The 22,843-nt window shown below is 40.0% G+C and overlaps 1 protein-coding gene across 5 annotated transcripts in view; it reads right to left on the reverse strand.

The window, feature by feature from the left end:
- Window positions 1-22,843, reverse strand: part of lpp (LIM domain containing preferred translocation partner in lipoma) — a 117,625-nt gene that overhangs the window by 12,418 nt on the left and 82,364 nt on the right. For all 5 annotated transcript variants that reach the window (XM_077584612.1, XM_077584609.1, XM_077584613.1 and 2 more), the window contains exons 7-8: window positions 22,563-22,683; window positions 8,657-8,826 (exon numbers count right to left, since the gene is read on the reverse strand). In XM_077584612.1, the coding sequence (XP_077440738.1) occupies window positions 8,657-8,826; window positions 22,563-22,683 (291 nt within the window). The remainder of the gene's footprint in view (window positions 1-8,656; window positions 8,827-22,562; window positions 22,684-22,843) is intronic.

Here is a 22,843-nt window from a genome sequence, read left to right on the forward strand (position 1 = left end):
TTCTGGTCATTTTAAATAATAATAAATTCTAGAAGTAAATACATCTGAATATATACAGCATATATATTTAAGATATACAAAATTCAATATAGAAAATAGATATATTTTTTAAATATATCTATACAATTTAAAACTGTTAATAAATAAAATTAAAATAAAGTAAACAATATCAATCCAAGTTCAAATACAAATAAAAGTTAAAAAAAGAAAACAAAAAATACCGGTATAAAACATGAAAATGAACACTATACCAATAATGTAAAAATTAGAGTAAAAACATGAATAATTACTAAATTAAATGCAAGTCATTATAACTGATTAGAAAAAGAGGACGATGAGCGTGTGCAGTGGATCCAAAAAATTTAAATGTCAAACTAAAAAAAAGCCTTTTAATTAAGCGATTAATCGTGATTAATCAAAATTCCAAGATGCGATTAATCTGATTAAATTATTTAATTGTTTGACAGCTTTTTTTTTTGTGAGTCTGGGGTCAAATTGTAATTTACAATTTTCAAAATGTACAGAATTTCGCAAGTTACTTCATGCGAAAGATTAGAGAGCTCTTAATATGAAAAGAAAAATGCACTGAGCTGACACCAATGTCTTATAAGTGCAATTATGCCATCTAGTGGCAGAAAAGTGACCTCAACACAAATCAATATCACACTCGTTTTTTTTACAGTACAACGCATCTTTTTAAATTTAACTGAATTTTATGAATGATTTTGAAATGACTGCATCAACGACTAAAAGATGCAGACATATTTCTATTACTTTTAATTTTTTTCCAATTTTGTTAACAAGAGCATGAAAAAAAATTGGTATTTATTAATAGTCTATTTTAGAACATGTATAAAGTTTGCGATTAATTGTGAGTTAACTGTTGAAGTCGTCGCTTGACACCCCAACTTTGTTGCTATTCCTTAGCATGCCAACTATTAGCATGTTAGCATTCAAGTTATTTTCTCTGAAAAATGTGCCAAATTAAATCCCGATCATCCAATACTGAGCGTGTAAGAAAAGCCCGCTACCGGCGGCGGTCTTCCTGGTTCCGGTACAACGCGAACCTCTCGGAACGACCCAATACGAGGATCATAGCGCCGTCTTGATGTCAGTGATGTGACTTTAATTGGAGCCGACTTTTTCCCGCCCACACACCTGTCAGCGCTCCCCGTGACGGATATGCGGGTCGTCACATGCAGACGTGGCCGCGCGTGCGTTCGGGCTCTTCTCTCAACACACTCCTCTCGCATCCAGCGTTGCGCTGACTCATCAAATATTCACTTAAGTTGTGTGTGTTTGCTAATTGACTTGTGTATTTTCACACGTCATTAAGTCTGCGTTAATTCCTCAAAGGAGCCCAACAATTAGACGGCGCCGGCATGAAGGGGGATGGCAAATGGCAGCGTGTTGGCACACTTGCCAAAGACGATTTGCGTGTTTGGGGGGCTAACGGCGCTAATTTTGTAGCCGTCACAGTCCGCGATGATATTCTTGTGACGTTTTGACAATAGCAGAATACTTGAGATGGGCTGAAAATCGGCATCAAGGAAGATCATAGCTGACTTGATTTAAAAAAAAAAAAAAAAAGCAAACAAAACTTTTATTTATTATATTTTTCCCTTGCTTCATTTATTTTTAGATATCTATTTTACATATTTTTCATGTTTTATATGAACTTTATTTTTAATTGTACAATATAGTATATATATATATATATATATTTTTGTAAATATATCTATTAGTATACATATTTTTATTTGATATTTTGTCTTGTATACATACTCTTGTATGCTTTTACACATTTTACATGTATTAGTATTTGTATGCTTTTTGTTTTAATACTATTTGTATCAACATTTATATTTCGTATTAATAATTTCATTTTTATATTTTTCACTTTTGCATTTATACATTTTCAATAGTTTTTCTTTCATTAATGCTTTTACATTTGTAAAAATATTTATTATAGAGTACTTTATTTTTAGTTTAATTTTCCTGCCAAATTTGAAGAGCACCGGTTATATGTTCATTATTTTGACATTTAAAAATTTTTGGATCCACTGCACACGCTCATCAGCCTCTTTTTCTAATCAGTTATAATGACTTGCATTTAATTTAGTAATTATTCATGTTTTTACTTTTTTTACCTTATTGGTATAGTGTTCATTTTCATGTTTTATACTGGTATTTTTTGTTTTCTTTTTTTTTTACTTTTATTTGTATTTGAACTTGGATTGATATTGTTTACTTTATTTTAATTTTACTTATTAACAGTTTTAAATTGTATACATATATTTAAAAAATATATATATTTTCTATATTGAATTTTGTATATCTTAAATATATATGCTGTATATATTCAGATGTATTTACTTCTATAAACATTTTTTGCATTCTTTATTTTTACTTACATAAATATTTGTATCCTTTTTATTTTAACTTAAATATGTGAATATTTTTATTTATCCATTTATGTATTTTTTTTATTTAATATTTACTCTGTCTACTTTCTGGTTCTGTGTGAAATCCTGCAAATGCTGGATTTTCTGTTAATTGTCTGTCCATCAAACATGATTTTTTATTTTTTTTTTTTTAAACACAAGCCCCCCCCCCCCTCCCTTCTGTGACTATGAACATCCCCAAAATGGCTTGAGGGAGAAGAAGTTTCCAGGTGGTAACCGCGGCAGGACCCCACCTGTGTGTAAGGGTATTTAAAGGGATGGATATTTGACTGCAATACAAAAAAAAAAAGAAAAAGAAAAGAGGATTTGTTTTTTTTTGTGAGGACGGCTAAAAGTGCGACAGTGCGGGATAAAAGGTCTCACCGTTGAATAATGGCGGCATGAAGTTTAAACGGTGTTAATCTGCGGGATTGGGGCTAATGCGGATTGCGCCTCCATTTGAGGAGCGCGACACGAGCTCGCAAGCCCTTTAAGCAGCTCAATGTGTTGTCACTAGTTGATTAAGTGCACTACAACAAGATGACGGGATTAGCATTACACAAACGCACACTGCACGTGTGCGCGTGTGTGTGTGTGAGCATGGAAGGTCATTTGTCACATATACACATGACAAAGTAATATCATCATACAGCGTGTTTTAATATCATTTTCTTTCGTGAGCTTTTTCACTCAAATATTGTTCACAAATCTGTGTTCGTGCGCACTTCTTTCCCCTTTGGGAAATAAATGCATATGAAATTGCAATATTGAGGGAGCGGAAATCACAATGTTTACACTAAAATCTTTGTGCTGTATTTGAAATGTATCTTCTGGATTGCGGCGTTCACTAATTCAAACAAAAACGCACCGCGAATCCCCAAACTGCGGTGCGAGTGCTCTCCGGGGGGTGCGCTGGATTAAAAGTGTAAAAAGTGTAATGGCAACGCTGCTATTAGAATTATAGATTTACTTTTTTCCCAACCCCGATGAAATGTGACTATTCCACAAAATAAAAAGGTTAAATATGAGCATTTTCACGATATATATATTTTTTTTACTTTGATGAGTTTTGGTCCATTCAAGCAAGGCAGCAGACAATGAATGGCAACATATTGATTGTGACGTCATCTGCACGGGTTTCGTGCATTCCAGCACTTTTTTGGGCTGAAAATGAGGATGAGAGCTGCGATGCGAGCGTCCCGGACTCTCCAGGGGGTGCGGCAGATTTCAACTGTAATGGACGTCTACAATAGTAATTATGCATTTAAATCTAAAAATGGATTTCCTACATACATTTAATGTTTCAAAAAACATCAGGATTTTTTTTTTTTTTACCAGACAAAGATACATGACTTTTAAAGTGCAATTTTTTGGGGGGGCTGTTATTTATTTTATTTATTTATTAACTCTTTGACTGCCAGACGTTTTCAGAAAAGGGATGCCGTGGGTGCCAGCCGATTTTAAGCATTTTGACTGATCTTTCAAGGTCCATAGAAAATTATGTGTTTGGACTATGGAAACACACATACTACCAAATGAAAGATTGGACTCTCATCTTTCATCAGAAAAAAAAGTTTGTTTCTACCTTATTCCGTTTTTCGGTAATCAACAATAGAAAATGGTTAGTTTCACCTCTGTTTTGAAAAAAACGTCTTCTAACGTCTTTGGCACTCCTCCATAGGATTTTACTAAACGTTATTTAACGTTTTTGGCAGTTAAAAAGCTAATATATTATATAATTTTTTATTTCCTATATATTTTTTTGTATTATATATTTTCCACAGAAAAACGTTGGTTAAATTGTCTGAATTTGGATTTTTACAATATAAAGACAAAATATATGTTTGATATATTTTTTAATGAGTTAAAAAATGACATATTTTATACATTTTCATAGGGATGCGCGATTATGTGCCGATGTCGATGATTGTTTGCAAAATATAGTTAAATACAAACATACTTTTGAGTCCTACTGTAAGTCGAACATGTACAAATACATGTAAACATTGTGCAAAGCGCCATGAAGCAGAATTTTATTAATATCTCTGCTTCAAAGACCAATAACTCATTTTGAGTTGGCCCGTGTTTAAAAAATGCAACAGTAAAGAAATCCCACAATGTGCGACTGCCATGTTGCCTTCGTGCATCTCCTGTGAACACGACGAGGTCGCGCGCATTATGACGTCACAAATATGCGTCACTAGCATAGGAGAGGGGAGGGGTTGAGGAGTTGGGCACAACCTGACCCGCAAACACAAATAGATGGACCAACGCGGCAAGTCCATTATTATTAGTGGATTTCTTTATTACCTGCTTTATTTGTATGACATCAAATTGGTTGATAATTGCAGATAATTATCGGCCACCGATATTATCGTGCATCCCTACATTATTATTTTGTAATGTATAACATTATGAATGTATTTATTTATTTTAGGGAAAATGTTGATTTTTGGGGATTTTTACCAGAGGTGAAAAATCATAAAAATTAAATATTTATTTTTAAATCCAACGTTTGTACATGAGATTTTTTTTATACATGAGATTTTTTTTTAAATCAAAATTGATACTTGAAAGTTAAAAATTTACATATTTGCTGTATATTTAGATGCTTAAAACTATCCCAAGAAAAAAAAAATGCAATATAACGCTACAACAGAATAAATCCAATGTAATTAAAGTATTCAGACCGCACACCTCAACGCGTTAAAATACGATTTGAATCATACACATAAAAATCATTCTTGACATTTCTTTGGGCATGTCATGGGGAATGAATATGGTAATAAAAATAAATTCCACAAATGAAAAGGAGAGTTTGAATAGAAAGTGAAGTGCGATGCGGCTGTAAAATGAAAAGATGACGAAGGTTATGAAATCCTACTTCAAACTTGGGATTCAAATGATCTCACTCGCTGTTAACATAATGTTCACAATCATTCGCACGTTCCCGACTCCGGCAACGCAAAAAAAGGATGTCAAGATGTGAAAGTCAAGAAAGGTCAGCAAAAACCCATTCGAGCGGTTCGACCTTTACTGGGGGTTCAATGAGAGGCGTTTGAAATCATGTCAAGTTTGTGCTCTAATTTAAAATGTACATTTTTTGTCGCTAATTTTGAACACATCCCCAGTTCATAACTCAAATTACATCACAACCCGTACCTAACCAAATGTGAAAATGTATTTGTAAATGTAACAAAGTAACTAAAACAAAAAGTCAGCAAAAGCCGACTAGTCACGCTTTTTTTTCTTCTCCATTATGACAAACATACTTCGTCGGCGCTATAAAATGTCACGACTCAAGAGTGGCGATGAAAAGTCCAGTTCTCTCGATGCGTTGTTAGTGGCAAGAAGAGCGCAAAAGCGGCGCGAGGGCGGGCCTTCCTTCAGCCGTCAGCCACGTTTGACTGACAGGTCACGGCCGAGCGGCGGCAGCGATACGCCCGCCGTCATTTCTTTGCAATAAGTTGGCTTTTGTAGCGCGCCAGATAATCGGCGTAATTACATTCAGGCCGCTCGGTGTCCGTCACCTCCGGGATGCTCCGAAAATCGCAATAAAAAGAGGCGGAGGACAGATTAGGTTTTATTTCCTTTTAATCGTATCTTTATCTCTTCAGAAAGCGTCTTTCAGTGTGACCTTGTTACTCGGAGTACATGACAGGAACAATGTCGAGCACTTTTTTTTTTTTTTTTTTTTACAACGTCTCGCACTAACGCCGACCGGGAAACTTGAGTGGCATTTTTGCACATTCAACCGCACTGGATTCAGAACCACAATGACACATTTAATTTAAAAAAATATATATATTTTTTAAATGTATATTTTATAAATATTACTACATGTTTTATTTTCCCAGTATTTTTGTGTTTTTATTTTTTATTAGGTTTTTTACATCCATATGGATTTTCTACATAAGAATATTTAAATGAACTAGTATTTTTTTTATGTCTGTATATATATTTTATAAATATTAGTATACATGTTAATATATACAGTATAGGCCTATATCCGAAATAACTGAAACAGTAACATTTTATGTGAAAAGATTTTACCATCGATTGCTGGACTTTCCAAAAAAGGCCAAGACGGAATTTTCCGCTTTTAGTAGCGAATGCTGTGCGAAAGGCAATGAGTGAAAACCGGGTCGCAAAATGGTCGCAGGGCTGCCGGGATATTCCTCGACGGACTGACCGACGGTAGAGCAAACGTTCCCTTTTGCTTGCTCGCAGGGGAGCCCCACTTCTGGAGCCGCCGCCGTAATCGCGCGGGAGGCGCCCCGCGGGATGGGAATAAAAGGAGAAGGAACGACTTCCATTAAGGAATTCCGATTTTGCGCGCCGCGCTTTTTTGATCCTGTGCCAGAAGAACATTTATGCTGATGAAAGGCATAAATAAAGTTGCTCAATGATCCCGCTTGGAGACGTTCCAGACGAGACGGGCACAATCGCGGTGAGTGCCTCGCAAGCGGGATGATTTAAGAGACGCCGGCGAGCGCCACCTCTTTTCGCGCACCTTCGACCGACGCAACTTTCCCGCCGTCGATTCGCTGCCACGTGAGAACCACAGAAAGGATCGACTTGCGTCTTGTGCTTTTTCTTTGCTACATTTTTTTTTTTTTTAAGTCCAGTCACTTGATTTTATACCTCCGCAATGCATTAAAGGGCAAGTCAACCCCCCCCCCCCCCATTTTTTTTTTGGACAATAATATGTTCTATGCAGCCCCACTGGTCTAAATATGTTTAATATTGCGTTAGTGGAATATGAGTTAAGTATCAAAATCCAGCCGTTTTTTTTATCCATCTCAGGGGCGGCCATTTTGTCACTTGCTGTCGACTGAAGATGACATCAATGTTGCTCAGGCCTCAGGTAACCAATCACAGCGCAGCTTCGGAAAAAAGGTTTGATTGGTCGTTGCCTGAACCCTGAGTAACATCTACAGTCAACAGTAAGTGGCATAATGGCCGCCCCTGAGACGGATAAAAACAGCTGGATTTTGATACTTCACTCATATTCCATAAATGTAATTTTAACTAGTTTGTTCCCAAGTTTTTTTTATTTTTATTTTTATGCTAGCGCATACAGAAGGCTTTGATGCAGCCTCTGAACTGAAGAGAAAAGCTTAAAGCAATGGTAGGTATTACAAAAATCAGACAGCAGGTGGCAACAGAGTATAAGAGATCAACCAGGGCCATGTTGCAACAAGCTCTTTTACTCCCATTTCTAAATAGATTTGTCAGTAATGATGAAACTTAGCTATATTCTAATGCTAATCGCTGCAAAGCGGAAACAGACAGAAATAGCCTTTTTTTTTCCTGATGAAAGAAGAGACTTTAATCTTTCTTTTGGTTCCGTGTTTTGATAGCAATAGAACACAAAATTCTGCGGGCCTTGCAAAATCTGTCCAAATCCAGTAAAACAGCCGGGAGTGAAGGGGGTTGCTTCAGTGGAAATGGCTGCCAGTCAATGAGTTAATCAGAATGTCATGTTTAGACTAGTGATACAACTTATTATTATTATTGTAAAGAATGTTTAAGGTTGACCCCAAAACATTCACTAACCCTAAAACAAATAGCGATCCAAATTCAATGATGGTAAATGTGGAGGCCTTGGTGGAGGTCTGCATGCAACAGAGCGCTTTGAACTAAAAGTGACTGACGACTTCTTCCGGTAATTAGCGGCGCGTCGCATCGCTACTTCTAAATGACATCAGCGTTGATGCGGAAGATGGCACAATCCAAATCAAACATTTCCAGCCCGGACGGAAGCCATCACAAGAATTCAAACTTTTTCTTTCTTCTTCTTCCTTATCAGCTCGACAAAGCTAATTAAAAAAACATCCCGACATGCTTTTGACATTTATTAAATACACAAAGAGCGGCGGAGCGCCAGCTTATCGGCGCATCGACGTGCCGATAGCATCGGCTCAATCAAAACAAGGAGAAAAAAAAAAGAAATCAAGTGAAAGAGAAGCTGAGATCGTTATTTTGTCAACTTGTTGCAACTTTGTCTTTTTTTTTTTCTCATTTCACTTTTGGCGGGTCGCGGTGAGATTTTTCTAATCCATCGGTGCCGCGGCTCAATAAAGATCGTTCAACATTTTCCCAAAGCCGGCCGGCGTGGCGTTAATGAGCGGCCTCGGTCCGGCTCTTCAAGCCCACGGGGGGTTCGAGCGCGCCGCGCTTTGAAGGGAAACGGCGCCAACGTCACTCACCACGTAGCAGGGCTCGCAGAAGGCCTTCTTGTCCACGGCGTAGAACGGTTTGCCGCGCAGTTTGCCGCTGCAGGTCATGCACACGAAGCAGTCCACGTGGAAGACCTGCTCCATGGCCGTGCAGCCCGTGCCCTCGCCCACAACGTTGTCCCCGCAGCTGGCGCAGCGCCCTGCGGGAGAAAAGGTGCCTTCAGGGTCACACGCAGATTGAAAGGAAACGTCACGCTCGCACGGCAAACGTCAAACACCGGTTTGACCTTTGACACCCGTTACTTTTTCAAGTTTGTTGTGTTGAAAGCTAAAAGTGGTATTGCAAAAAAAAAAGACAAAAATGGTACAGGAGGGAAATGCATATTTCATCCATCCACAGCTTATCTGAGGTCAGTTATATTAACTCTTTGACTGCCAAAAACGTTAAATAACGTTTAGTAAAATCCTATGGAGGAGTGCCAAAGACGTCAAAAGACGTTTGTTTCAAAACAGAGGTGAAACTAACCATTTTCTATTGTTGATTACTGAAAAACGGAATAAGGTAGAAGCAAACTTTATTTTCTGATGAAAGATGAGAGTCCAATCTTGTTTTGGTAGTATGTGTGTTTCCATAGTCCAAACACATAATTTTCCATGGACCTTGAAAGATCAGTCAAAATGCTTAAAATCGGCTGGCACCCACGACATCCTTTTTCTGAAAACGTCTGGCAGTCAAAGAGTTAACATTTAAAAAAAAATATATATATATTCATAGAGTCAAACAAAGTTGTATATTTTAATAAAAAGTAGAAAAATCTCTATTTTGGGGATCGAAATGGGGGTAATTTTTTTTTAAAAAATGTACATGGTACAAAAAATTTACCAAAAAAAAAAACAATGTACAAAAAATTTAAAAATGTACATGTTTTAGCACAAAAAAAAGATCAGCTTGGAAAAAAAAAAGTCTGAATTTTCCGGAAATAAATTTTAAAACTTTTCACTGGAGCAACCCGTCCTGTTTTTGCTGGATTTGGAGTGATTTTGCACGTCCCACAGAATATTGTGCTCCGCTGCTCGAACAGCGTCGACGTAATCCCACAAAGAGAAAGCAACAAAAGAGAATAAAGTGTGGCTGCGATAAAACAAACTTTTGAAAGGGGTCGCGAGCTATGAGATATGATTTCCCGGCAAAATAGCCCGATTGCGCACTGGTGTGGCATTTGGATATCTTTAATTGCGTGGGCGATATCTTTAATTGGCTTTAAGATGTCCTCCACTCAATGGCACTTATCGGCGCGCCCAATTAACGCCACTGTCAATTTCATTAGCGCTATCTTACATTAATAGCCTTGAAACAGATATCAGAGAAGGGCTTCTTTTTGGACACATCTGACGAGCGATGCCATCTCCGACGGCGCGTTCCATTCATTCCGCTCGCTTTTCATTTTGGGGCGATTTGGCGGATGATTGGCAGCCCGCCGGCACGTTTGAGTTTGCGCCGCTAATCCGACGTTTGATCGCTATTGACGTGTGGCAGGTAGCCACGCCCCCCCTCGCGCATGTTGCGCTTTTCTCATCTCATGAAGACTCATTGATCGGATGACCAGAGTGAGCCACTGCGGAAGTTTTTTTTCCCAATGTCGGCTGTGACGGAAGGAGATAGAAAGGCGGGATTTAGACAACTTTGGAATACAATTCGAAATCAATTTCTACATGTGTCATCAACAAAAGATGCGATCGCTTCAACATGATCCAAAGATCTCATTTGATCCGGGAAAAAAAAAAAGAAGAAAAGAACTTGATGACATTTCAAATTGATTGCAATGTTTCCCTCCATTATCATCGAACGATTCCCACAAATGAGCTCCGTCTGCGCCTCAATGATGCCTCCGACACCTACCGCGCCGAACGGGAGGCACATAAAACAAAGGCTCGTCTCGGGGGGATACGTGGGCGTCTGCGGAATCGCGACAAGGGTAATCACTTCACGCACAGCCCGCGTGCGTGCGTGAACTGTGTGTTTGTGTGCAGACGAAGCCTCTTTAGTGGCTGCGGATCGCAGGCCATCTCCGGCGAGCTGACGGGAACGCCAAACGGGTCCCGCAGGGCTCACGCTTTGAAACAGCGAGCAGGAAACCTCGCGGAAATCTTCAGGCCAAATCATATTTGGGAAAAATAGTTAAAAGAAAGTTTGAATTAAATTAATTAGTAATGATTAATAATTATTTAATTAATTAGTAATAATAGTATGAATTCTGAATTAAAATTATTTTAATTACAATATTTATTGATTTGTTTTTTTTATATTTCCAAATTTTTCTGCTTAATATCAAATAATTTTTGCTCAAGAGTAAAAACATTTATTTTAATATTTAAAATAGTATTTTAATTAAATTAATTAGTAATAATAATAATAACCAATTCATAATTAATATTATTGTGCTATTATTATTATTATTATTGTACCCCGCCTACTGCCCGAAGCCAGCAGGGATAGGCTCCAGCACCCCCCGCGACCCTTGTAATTCTGAATTAAAATTATTTTAGTTAAAATATTTATTGATTTATTTTTCTGCTCAAAATCAAATAATTTTTGCTCAAGAGTAAAAAAAAAAAAAACACGTTTAGAAAAAATATTTTAATTAAATTAATTAGTAATAATAATAATAATATTTCCATTTCCAGATTTTTCTACTCAAAAGTGAAATGTTTTTCAAAAACAAAATTCACTTAAAAAGGGAAAAATTCCCATAATTTTCCACTCGGGTGAGACTTTTTTAGCGAGCGTGTAACTTTCCCGCCGCTTGAAACAAATGTCTTCTTTGCGTGCAGATATGTTTCACATCAATAATTCACAGTCATGGGATGTGACGTGAAATATTTAAAAAGCATTTTTTTTTTAGTATTTCCAAATGTTTCTGCTCAAAAGTCAAATGTTTTTTTTGAATTTTCAGAAACAAAATTCACTTCAAAAGGGAAATTTTTTTTCCCAGTAGGGTGAGACTTTTTTTAGCGAGCGCGTAACTTTCCCGCCGCTTGAAACAAATGTCTTCTTTACGTGCAGATATGTTTCGCATCAATAATTCGCAGTCAACGCGACGCGACGTGAACGTTCTCTCTGAATAATACAACGGCGAGCGGCACCATTATTTACCCCGGCGGACGGTGAGCGACCATTCGCAAACACTTTCCGACCACGGGCGCGACGTGCGCGTCAAGGAATCATGAAAGAAGGCCCCGGCCGGGCTCTCCCGAGCGTCCCGCGGAAGCCAACGCAAGCCTTAAATGTCTCCACTTCAAATGTTTCCTGTGCAAGCGATGCAAGTGTGACGGGGAGGGCGGGAGCTTCATTTACACTTGACTCGCTCTCTTTGCTTTCATTCTCGCCGCCTCAGAAGTGCCTCTTCTGTGCCAAAGTCAAAAAGAAGAAGAGAAGAAAAGGCGAAAAGCTTTTTTTTTTTTTTTTTTTTGTGCACGTTCCCCGCCAGCCGACTGGCGATGCTTAGACAATTTAATTGGATAAAAGGCAAAGATTAAAGGGCCCCTGACTCGAGGCCATTAATAATTGATTTCTAATGTATTGGCAATGACAGGGAAATGGTTTGTTTGGGGACGGCTGTCGAGGGCTGTTGAGTGGCAGGAAAGCCTTCTTTTGTGTTTTTTTTTTTCACACACACAAGCCCAAAATCTCACACACACACAGACGGTGATATCAAGGCGGCGAGGGAGCGCACACTCGCGCCTCAATTTGATCTTACATCCTCGCAAATCAAAGACACGGCGTGTAAAGGAGAAAAAAAAAAGGCAAGCGCGTCGGCACGCATGCAACTTTTTCTTGCGGGAGAGGAAAAACTTTTATTTGCCGCACACTTGTGTGAAAACGAAGAGCGGCGTTGGCGCTGGCGCAACCGTTGCGAGGCCCCCCGAGGCCAGCGCCGACGACGTCTGCAGACAAACGCCGAGAACGACTTTGACTACCCAACGAACCAACCAAAGTAATGATGATCGGTTGTACGTACGGAAGTGGGCGTGGCAAGTGCGACTTGGACAAAGTTCAATGTCAGTCCCATTGAAAATGAATGTGGGAAAGTTGATATTTAACATTAAATTGTGCGAGTACTGCAAGTAATGTGAAATCAGACGACAAACACCCTGGAAGGCGGGAATTTTTGGAATAAGTTGAAATTTCAACGGTGTAAATTGGAAGTATTATGTGAGGAAAATAAAAAAATCACAATAACATTGAACCAAACAACCATCCAAATGACGTAGAGATCAGATCACTAAATGTCCGCTATTAACTCTTTGACTGCCAAAAACGTTATATAACGTTTAGTAAAATCCTATGGAGGAGTGCCAAAGACGTTAAAAGACGTTTATTCAAAACAGAGGTGAAACTAACCATTTTCTATTGTTGATTACTGAAAAACGGAATAAGTTAGAAACAAACTTTTTTTTCTGATGAAAGATGAGAGTCCAATCTTTCATTTGGTAGTATGTGTGTTTCCATAGTCCAAACACAACATTTTCTGTGGACCTTGAAAGATCAGTCAAAAATGCTTAAATCGGCTGGCACCCACGGCATCCCTTTTCTGAAAACGTCTGGCAGTCAAAGAGTTAAAAGATGGCCGCCTATTCACGGTGACGGCAGCGGAGCTCAACTTCAGTTTCCTGTTTGGCGCGGTTGCCCCAAAGCGGCGTGGCCTGTGACGGACCGTCATGGCCGCCTCTCCGTAACCCTGCCTTTAATCTCGTTCCCAGTGTCGGCAAACAGCGGCGCGACCCGTGCCACTCGACATTAGCCCTCGTCCCGTCGGATGCTGGCGGTCGGGCGGCGGCGAGTGTGGCTTACATGTTTGAGGAGCAGGTCGACTCGGAGTCAAGGCAGGGAACAGGTGACTTCATGCATGTGTGTGTGTAGCATGTGTGTGCGTATGTGTGTGGAGCGGCTGTTTTTCCCGCGTGTGCTTGCGTGCGTGAGCATGCAGATGTCTGCACACTCCCGAGGTCAAACACTCGCTCACAAATGAAATCTAGCAACAACGTGAGCGCCCGGCAGCCTGGCATGCGCTCGCACGCCAGCTGATCTTGCAAGCCTGACTGGAGCTGTCTCAACGAGGCAGGAGCGCCGGCGAGCGCCCCGGCCCGAGGGGGGAGACGACGGGAGGACGGGGAGGGGAAAGTGGGGGCGGTCACCTCGTATGAACCGCTGCCAGAGAGAAAGAGAGAGAGAGAGAGAGAGAGAGAGAGAGAGAGAGAGAGAGAGAGAGAGAGAGAGAGGAAGGAGGAAGAGCGGGCTTTGGCCGCCAAGAACAGGGAAGAGAAGACAAGAGACGCGCTGGCACGCGGCGGCGCAGAAACTAGAAAGCAGCGCTGATACTGCTGAGTGCGTCGTCAGGACTGGGGAGAGGCAAAGTGGGCGGGGACATTTTTGGCCCACAGCAAAACAAACAAAACAAAAAAAAAAAATCACATTTTGTTGATTTGATTTTCCTGAAACAAAGTCCCCAAAAATTCTAAAACTAATAATAATAAAAAAGAAAGTTGTACTTGGTAGCTAAAGGGTTACTGCTCACCAAAGGGATGGCAAAACTGCTAATTAATCCGCACCAAAATGTTATGAGTTCAACTAAAAAGCAAAGTAAGACAATAAGTAAATGACTAAGTACTAATTTAACCAACCAATAAACCAACCAACAACCAGACACCGTCCCAACCAACCACCTAATAAACCGACCAATTCACCAACCAAACAGCCAGCCAACTAACCAAGTAACTAGTGAATTTGCTAATTAAACCAACCAATGAAATTACAAATCAACCAACTAACCATCAACCTACACAATCAGACACCTAACTAACCAACTGGCTGACAAACCAGCCAACTAACTAACCAAGTATCAAACTAACTAACCAACCAACCAGAAAGTCAGCAAACTAACTCACTAACCAACCACTTGGCAAACCAAATAAGTAAGGAACTTAACCTAACAAATCAACCAAGCAAACAAACAACTAACTAACTAACCAAGCAAATCACCAAACAATGAACTAATTCACTAACCAACCACCCATCTAACTAAGACACAAATGAACCTGAATGAATGAATCTGGCAGATGTTCATACTAACTAACTAACTAACTAACTAACCAAATACTAGAGTTGTCAAACGTTTACATTTTTAATCAAATTAATCACATCTTAGAATTTTCGCTTGATTAAAAAGGCTTTTTTTATCAGCATTTTTTTTGCCCGCCAAATTTAAAGAGCACCTGTTATGTGTTAATTATTTTTGACATTTATTGTTATGAGGACGTCTCCAACATTTTTTGATCCACTGCACACTCTCATCATCCTCTTTTTCTAATCAGTTAATTACTTGCATCATTTAAGACGGAAAAAGAATTACCTCGATAGTTTGGCATGAACAAATAATCGGAATGTCACACGCAAACATTTGCTTAAATGCATGTAGTGATGTTTATTGCTCAAACACAACCGCTGCCACCTTTAACGCAACCATCCGCTGTCTGCTTACGTCCGGGTTCGAGCTGCATATCGATGGATCATTGTGTGCTTTCATGCGGCCTTTTCGCATTCTCACACACACACGCGCGCACACACACGCACACACACCGCATGCTAATCCAGTGTAGGTGGTCGGACACTGATGCCAGGCTTAAGAGGAGAGCTGCCATGTCACCAGACTGATGGCCCCGCATGCCCCCCCCGGCTGCTGCGTGACCTCCTTCCAGGCGCATCATAATAATGCGCGCGCCACACGCACACACGCGCGCACGCGCACACACAGCATGACAAAAAGGCAATGCTGTGATTGAGGAAATCCTTAAATAGGAGTAAAAAGAGGAAACAACTAAAGGGCCTGTAAGCAGATTAAAGGTGGGGGAAGATTTGGAGGCAAAAAGCTAAAAATGATCTCATGGAGATAAAAAAAAAAAAAAAGAGAGACTATATTTGACAGCAATTTATAATTTATAATCTGTGTGGTTCTGTGTCTTTGTATGTGTGTATTTTGGGTTGCAGAATTTGGATTTTAGCCCCCATACTTGCAATTTTTTCCTCAAATTGGGAAGGACGCCTCGAAACGGCAAATTCCCGAGTCTTTGTGGAATGGCATCTTCAGACTTTTTTTTTTTGTAGGTCTACTGATGAGAGACATTAACTGTTTGACTGCCAGACGTTTTCAGAAACGGGTTGTCCCCAGTGCCAGCCGATTTTAAGCATTTTGACTGATCTTTCAAGGTCCATAGAAAATTATGTGTTTGGACTATGGAAACACACATACTACCAAAAAAAGATTGGACTCTCATCTTTCATCAGAAAAAAAAAGTTTGTTTCTACCTTATTCCGTTTTTCAGTAATCAACAATAGAAAATGGTTAGTTTCACCTCTGTTTTGAAAAAAACGTCTTTTAACGTCTTTGGCACTCCTCCGTAGGATTTTACTAAACGTTATTTAACGTTTTTGGCAGTCAAAGAGTTAAGTGGTGCCACCGAAACCGTGGATTGGTTGACAAAAACAAAACAAAAGTGCGCATTGACAATCCTTTCTGAGGAAGCTGAAACATCCTCAACGTAACACGCGAAGTGACTCAAATCCGGGATCCGATCCAAACCGTGACTTTTGTCGCCGTTGCACCACCGACAGACACGCATATCAAATGTCATGTTCCAAAGTGAAACTGGCTTTGGGGACCGAATTGTCAATAAACTCCAGAGACGCTCGCTCGGGCCACTTTGAGGCAAATTCCTCAAACTTGCAATTTGCTCGTCGTCTTACGGAGGACAAAATCAAGTCATTTGTAAAAGAATGCGGTGTTTGTCGACGGTGGATGCGGAAGGTGCGACGGAGTGTTGAATGCGGTTTATCTTTTAAGCCTCCTGACACCCGAACCTCCTTGTTCTGACAACGCCTAAAAGCAAACTCCCGAGAGGCTGCTGAGGGCGACCTGCGTCGGATGAGCTGCTGTCTAAAGAAGGCCTCTATTAATACCTTCCGCAAATAAGAAGAAAGAGCTCAACTTGCACCCGACCCAATTACCTCAACTGATCCTCCGTCCGGAGTCTTCCAAGATTCCTCATCAACATTTCATGCGAGGTGTCTCATGAATTATGACGCCTCTTCCGCCTGACATTTGCCGGAAAAACGGCAAAAGGTTTCACGCTTTTTCCAAGCTTGTATTTGACTCCACTAATTAAAAAAAAAAAAAAAAGTCACACGAACCTCACCGGAGAGTAACTTTGTATAAATATTGATCGGGCATGATTAAAATTATATTACATTCCATATAGCATGAAGTAGTCAAGGAGAACAGGAAGGACTTTTTTTTAAACTCGCATTAAAACAATCCAGAAGAAAAACGAACATGATCACTGATTATAAAGCATACAGAGCTTCTCATCGTTTGAATTTGCAGCAGCTTCATATCCTGATTTTAACCAAAGAACCAACCCAAAAAAAACAACCAGCAACAAACCACCCACCTAATTACCGAACCAACCAACAAGCCACCAAACTAGCTAACTAAACAACCACACCTAAACCAGCCAACCAAACACCCACCCTAACAACAACCAACCAACCACCTAACTCAAAAGTCAACCAAACTAAACACCTAATGAACAAGTCACTTAATTGACCCGTCTTAACCAGCTAACCAACTAAGTAACTACCAAGTAATTCCCTGGCAATTAACCTACCAACTAACCACTCAACCAACAACAACAAAAAAAGAACCAACAATAATTAAGTATATCAACCAATTAAACAACCATACCCTTAACTAACCAAGCAAGTAACCCAACAACAAATAAAGAAAAAGCAACTAACTAACCATCGAACCAACCAGTTAAACTAAACAGCCAAATACTGAAACTTTAAACCATTTATCTAAACAAGTAAACAAAGACTAGACAATCAACTAACATCCCAACCCACTGACTAATTAATCAATAAGTTAAGTTAGTTAAGTTTTTCTTTTCCGCTCACTCCTTTTCAGGCAAGCTTTAGTTGTGTCTGGAAAAATAGAAATATTGCTGATGCCAAAAAGAAATGAAAAATGAATGAATGAATAAACTAGCTCACCAACCACCAAACAAACAAGTACTTAACCAGCCAATAACCGAACCAGCTAACTTAATACGTGATGAATATTTCAGGTGACATTCCGTACAGTAAGAGAAGACAAAGAAATTGTCATTTCCGCATTAAAACAAACAAAGCAAAAGAAGAAAAAAAAAAAAAAACCGCCATCATCACTAACTGTAAATAATGCAGAGCCGCTCATCCTTTTTCAATTATTCAGCTTTATGTCCTGGTTTTTGCTTGACAGGCACGTAGCGACGACAAAATAACGTACAAATGCCAGGGAATTTGTACAGCTGCGGCTGCGTCTTATTAGATTTGCCTGCACGCTACACACACGCGCGCACGCACACGCACACACGCACGCACACCTACGCAGCATCTAAGTGGATTAAACATGACGGATGATGACATTTGTACAAGAGGCTCCTTCAGATTACTCCAATCTAATCTAAGACTCCAAATCAAAGATGCTAACATGTTCGGGGGGGGGGGGGGGCGCAGGGGGGGCAGCCACGCGCTTTCATTTTCAGGTTTTTCCAGACCTCGATCTCGATGAGCACTTGACCACGCTCCAAAAAACGACTGGCCAATCACAGCGCGGCACAGTTGAATTCATTTTTAGGATGATTTTATTAGCTCAAAACGTATATGTATAGTTTACTGTCATACAAACATATTTATTATAGTTATTCCTTTTGTGTTTGATAAAAAAAATAAAAGGGAAGAGGACATTGGAAAAAAGAATTGCATATTCAATCGAGTGCTGTCAAAGTTAAAGCGTCAACTAATTCTGAATGACAAAAATGATCACATTAATCATGTATTAACTCTTTGACTGCCAGACGTTTTCAGAAAAGGGATGCCGTGGGTGCCAGCCCATTTAAGCATTTTGACTGAAACACACATACTACCAAATGAAAGATTGGACTCTCATCTTTTATCAAAAAAAAAAAGTTTGTTTCTACCTTATTCCGTTTTTCAGTAATCAACAATAGAAAATGGTTAGTTTCACCTCTGTTTTGAAACAAACGTCTTTTAACGTCTTTGGCACTCCTCCATAGGATTTTACTAAACGTTATTTAACGTTTTTGGCAGTCAAAGAGTTATCTACTCAGTCAGTTAACATATTTAATCCTATTTAATCGTATGACTTCTATAGTTAACTCACGATGAATTGCAAATGTTAGATCTTTTCTAAAAAAATTCCTTAAGTTTCATACTCTTGTTAATTGCGCGTTAAAAATTAAAAGTACGTAACGCAGAATTAATTTTGAGCGCAGATGATCCTTTAGCATGACGGCGGACGGTTACGTTAAAAGATAGCACAGGTTGAGCAATAAACAGAACTACGTTAAACTAAAGCATTTAATAAAGGTTTGCATATGACATTCGCAATATTTGTTCATGTCAAACTATCGGGGTCATTTTTTTCATTTTTAACGATGCAAGTCATTTCAGGCAGTCCTCGACGCAATCAAAATATTTGGGGGAGAAAATAAATCGCAATATTTCAAAAATCATCCATCCCTAATTTAGAGTTATTAGTACAGTTGGGCAAGTATCGTGAGCAGGCCCTTTTTTTAACTCTGCCTTGACGATCTCTAACGTTAATTCAATTCAACGAAGCCCCCGTGGACCAATGAGACGTCGGCGTTTCAACTTCATCAAAGACCCCGGCCATCGCGCCGGAACTTTGCTCGGGAAAGACAACGATTCGGTCCAGATCACGGGCCTGCTTTGATTAATCTCGTTAATTACTCGCCCCAGGGTCTAGGCGACCGCGAGACCCCCCCCCCCCCCAACCCCACCCCTATTCGCACTCTTAAAACAAAGTGCGCCGAGGCTTATGCGCTATTACATTCTTTGCAATTACAAAAGTCTCGCACCCTGGGAGCGGCCGCGGAAAACACGGCAGACTTAAGTGATGGATCATAAGGTTGCCGTGGCGACCGCGTGCGAAGGAGGGAGGGGGCCGGTTGGGGGGCTTGTTGGCGGGGGTCTCTCTGCGGACGGCCAACCGACTCCGCTAATGAGTTCCTGCGCTCACCTCTGCCAGGCCTTCATCTTTTCACAATCCGGGTTTTAGTGGCCTTCATTAGGCATGAGGTGGAACCAAGTGGCTATCGTGGGGAGGAGTTCTCAAAATTGGCCGCCGCCAATGACCAAAATGCAAATTCCGAATAATTTTGTGTTCCTGCTAAGACATCCAAATTTGGGAGCAATTGAAGGCAATCTTTAGGACGACGACACGGTTAATGATCCAAATCAGCCTTAAAGGCCCACTTGTAACCAAAATGGAAGAATTTGGCTGTGGTTTTGGGCATGACTTTGTGAAACTTTTTTTGGTGAGTCTTGTGTGGGTCTCCTCGTGATATATTGGGCCACTAAATCTGAAATCTGGCCTCCGGGTCTCATTTTTCAACATTTTCAAAATGTTCTATTGGCCCATGAAAATGAGCCTAAATCAGCCACTATGAAACAAAATGGCTGACTTCCTGTATTTTTTGAGAATGGTTTCTTGAGACTTTTTTTTGTGGGTCTCTTCGTGATAGACATGGCTACTAAATTTCATGTCCCGTCTTTGGAGCCTGAATTTTGGACCCCAGGAAGAGACTTTTTTTGTAGGTCTCCTCTCAACAGATAAATTTCATGTTGCTCAGGGGGTACTCGAAATGCGTTTTCAAAAATATTAGGGTTTCAAGGAGCCTAAAATTACTGCGTTGAACCAAATGGGCAGACGTGTCATTTTTGGAACGGCTTCTTGAGACTTTTTTTTGTGGGTCTCTTCGTGATAGACATGGCTACTAAATTTCATGTCCCTAAGAGAAGCTGTCTTTGGAGCCTGAATTTTGGACCCCAGGAAGAATTGTCTTGACTTTAGTGGCTTCCTGAGACTTTTTTGTAGGTCTCCTCTCAACAGATAAATTTCATGTTGCTCCGGGGGTACTCGAAATGCGTTTTCAAAAATGTTAGGGTTTCAAGGAGCCTAAAATTGCTGCGTTGAACCAAATTGGCAGACGTGTCATTTTTGGAACGGCTTCTTGAGACTTTTTTTTGTGGGTCTCTTCGTGATAGACATGGCTACTAAATTTCATGTCCCTAAGAGAAGCTGTCTTTGCCTGAATTTTGGACCCCAGGAAGAGACTTTTTTTGTAGGTCTCCTCTCAACAGACACGGGGCTCCTAAATTTCATGTTGCTCAGTGGGTACTCGAAATGCGTTTTCAAAAATGTTAGGGTTTCAAGGAGCCTAAAATTGCTGCGTTGAACCAAATGGGCAGACGTGTCATTTTTGGAACGGCTTCTTGAGACTTTTTTTTGTGGGTCTCCTCATTCATGTTGTCAAAGGAAAGGCTCCATTTTCAAAATGGTGGCGTCAGAGCCTGATTTTCTGACACTGGCCGACACTGTACTTGCCATAGCGAACCAGTTCCCTCGGCTGACACGCGACCCGTCCGTCAACTCACATGTCCGCACGCCAACCCCCAAAACCTTTTTTTTTTTTTTACAAAAAATGGTCTAAGCCAGGCAGGCAATTAAGCTCTTCATCATCATCGGCTCTCTAAGCAGAAGCAGTTTAAATACATGTCCCCGGCAGCACTAATATCATAATACACCTACACGCCACCGCCGCCGCCGCAGCCAGCCATCTAATGGGCACGTGAGGCGACGGCAGCCTCCCCGCCTCGCCACCCCCGGGGGGGATTAAAGGCTCCAGAGGGGAGAGAGGGCGGGAAAATATCAGCCACCTATAAAATGCGCAGAATCCGCCTTCAATCCCCGAAAGAGTATTAACGGTTAATCCTGGCAGTTATATTTTTATTTATGAAAGCGAGAGCTAAATTAATTATCAAACGCCACAGAGGAAAATGCAAAAAAAAAAAAAAAAAAATTTTTTATAAAAAATAAAATTAAAAAAAAGATAACGTATGGAATACAAAAGAACAAATTAATCCACAAAATAAAGAAAAAAGTCCACACACGTCATGCTTGGGCAAATGTGGTCATGCTATCTAATTACTGCAGCTCGTTCCTTTTCACGTATTTATGGCCTTGCGCAATTGAAATAAACTAAATTACTAGAAATAATCTACAGAGTAAAAAAAAAACAAAAAAAAAACAAGGTTGTGAAATGCTCTGTCACATGTGGTGGTGTCATGAAATTAAACTGTGAACATTCCTTGCCTGGTCATAACAACAACAACCTTGCATAATAGAAATCATCAAAACAACTGAAAATAATCCATAACAGTATAAAAAAAAAAAAAAAAGGTCCAGGTCACACCCAAGCAAATGAACCTGTGTATACTGTCATATACTGTTTTTTTGGCCCGTTATTCATGAAAACAGCCATGGTGCGAAATAGAAATAGAAATAAACAGAATGACTAGAGATTAACCACCGAGTCAAAAAAATTTCATGGCACAGCTGGTCACATGTTCTTGTCATATGGTTGCTTTAATGCAATTTTACTTTGTCAGGATAACTGACACCTTGCACAATAGAAATCGATAAAAAGTGGGAAAAAAAACATAGCTGTGAAATGCTCTGTCACATTTGGGGGCGTCGTAAAATTAAACTGTGAGTGCTCCTTGCCAATTGGTCACGATAACGGCAACCTTGCGCAATAGCAAAACTTTACCTCGTCAGTTATTCATGATAACTGCTACCTCGCACAATAGAAATCGATAATATAATAATATAACTTATCTAATGAAATATTTCCTTGCCAGTCAGTCATGAAAAGCGCCATCTTGCACAACAGAAATAAACAAAACAACTCAAAATAATAATAATAATAATAATAATAAAAACAACTAAACACTTACCAAAGTATTCCTCAGACGGAGGGTGGTCCATGTCAAAGAGCATCTTTTTGGTCAGACGCTCCAGCTCGTCTTCAGGGTGGGCCGCGGGGGGGCCGCCGCCGCCGCCGCCGCCGCCGCCACTCTGAAGGGAACACAAACAGGAAGTTGAAAAAAAAAAAAGCTGAGTCATCAAACAACAACAACAACAATCCTGACGTGCTTCGATGACCACGTGGGCTGCTGAGCATCGCCACCCGCGGTCCCGTTTGCGGTTGCGGAAGAGAAAACGCGCATAATTGAAC

Source organism: Vanacampus margaritifer, chromosome 13, assembly GCF_051991255.1.
Source record: "Vanacampus margaritifer isolate UIUO_Vmar chromosome 13, RoL_Vmar_1.0, whole genome shotgun sequence".
NCBI lineage: Eukaryota > Metazoa > Chordata > Actinopteri > Syngnathiformes > Syngnathidae > Vanacampus > Vanacampus margaritifer.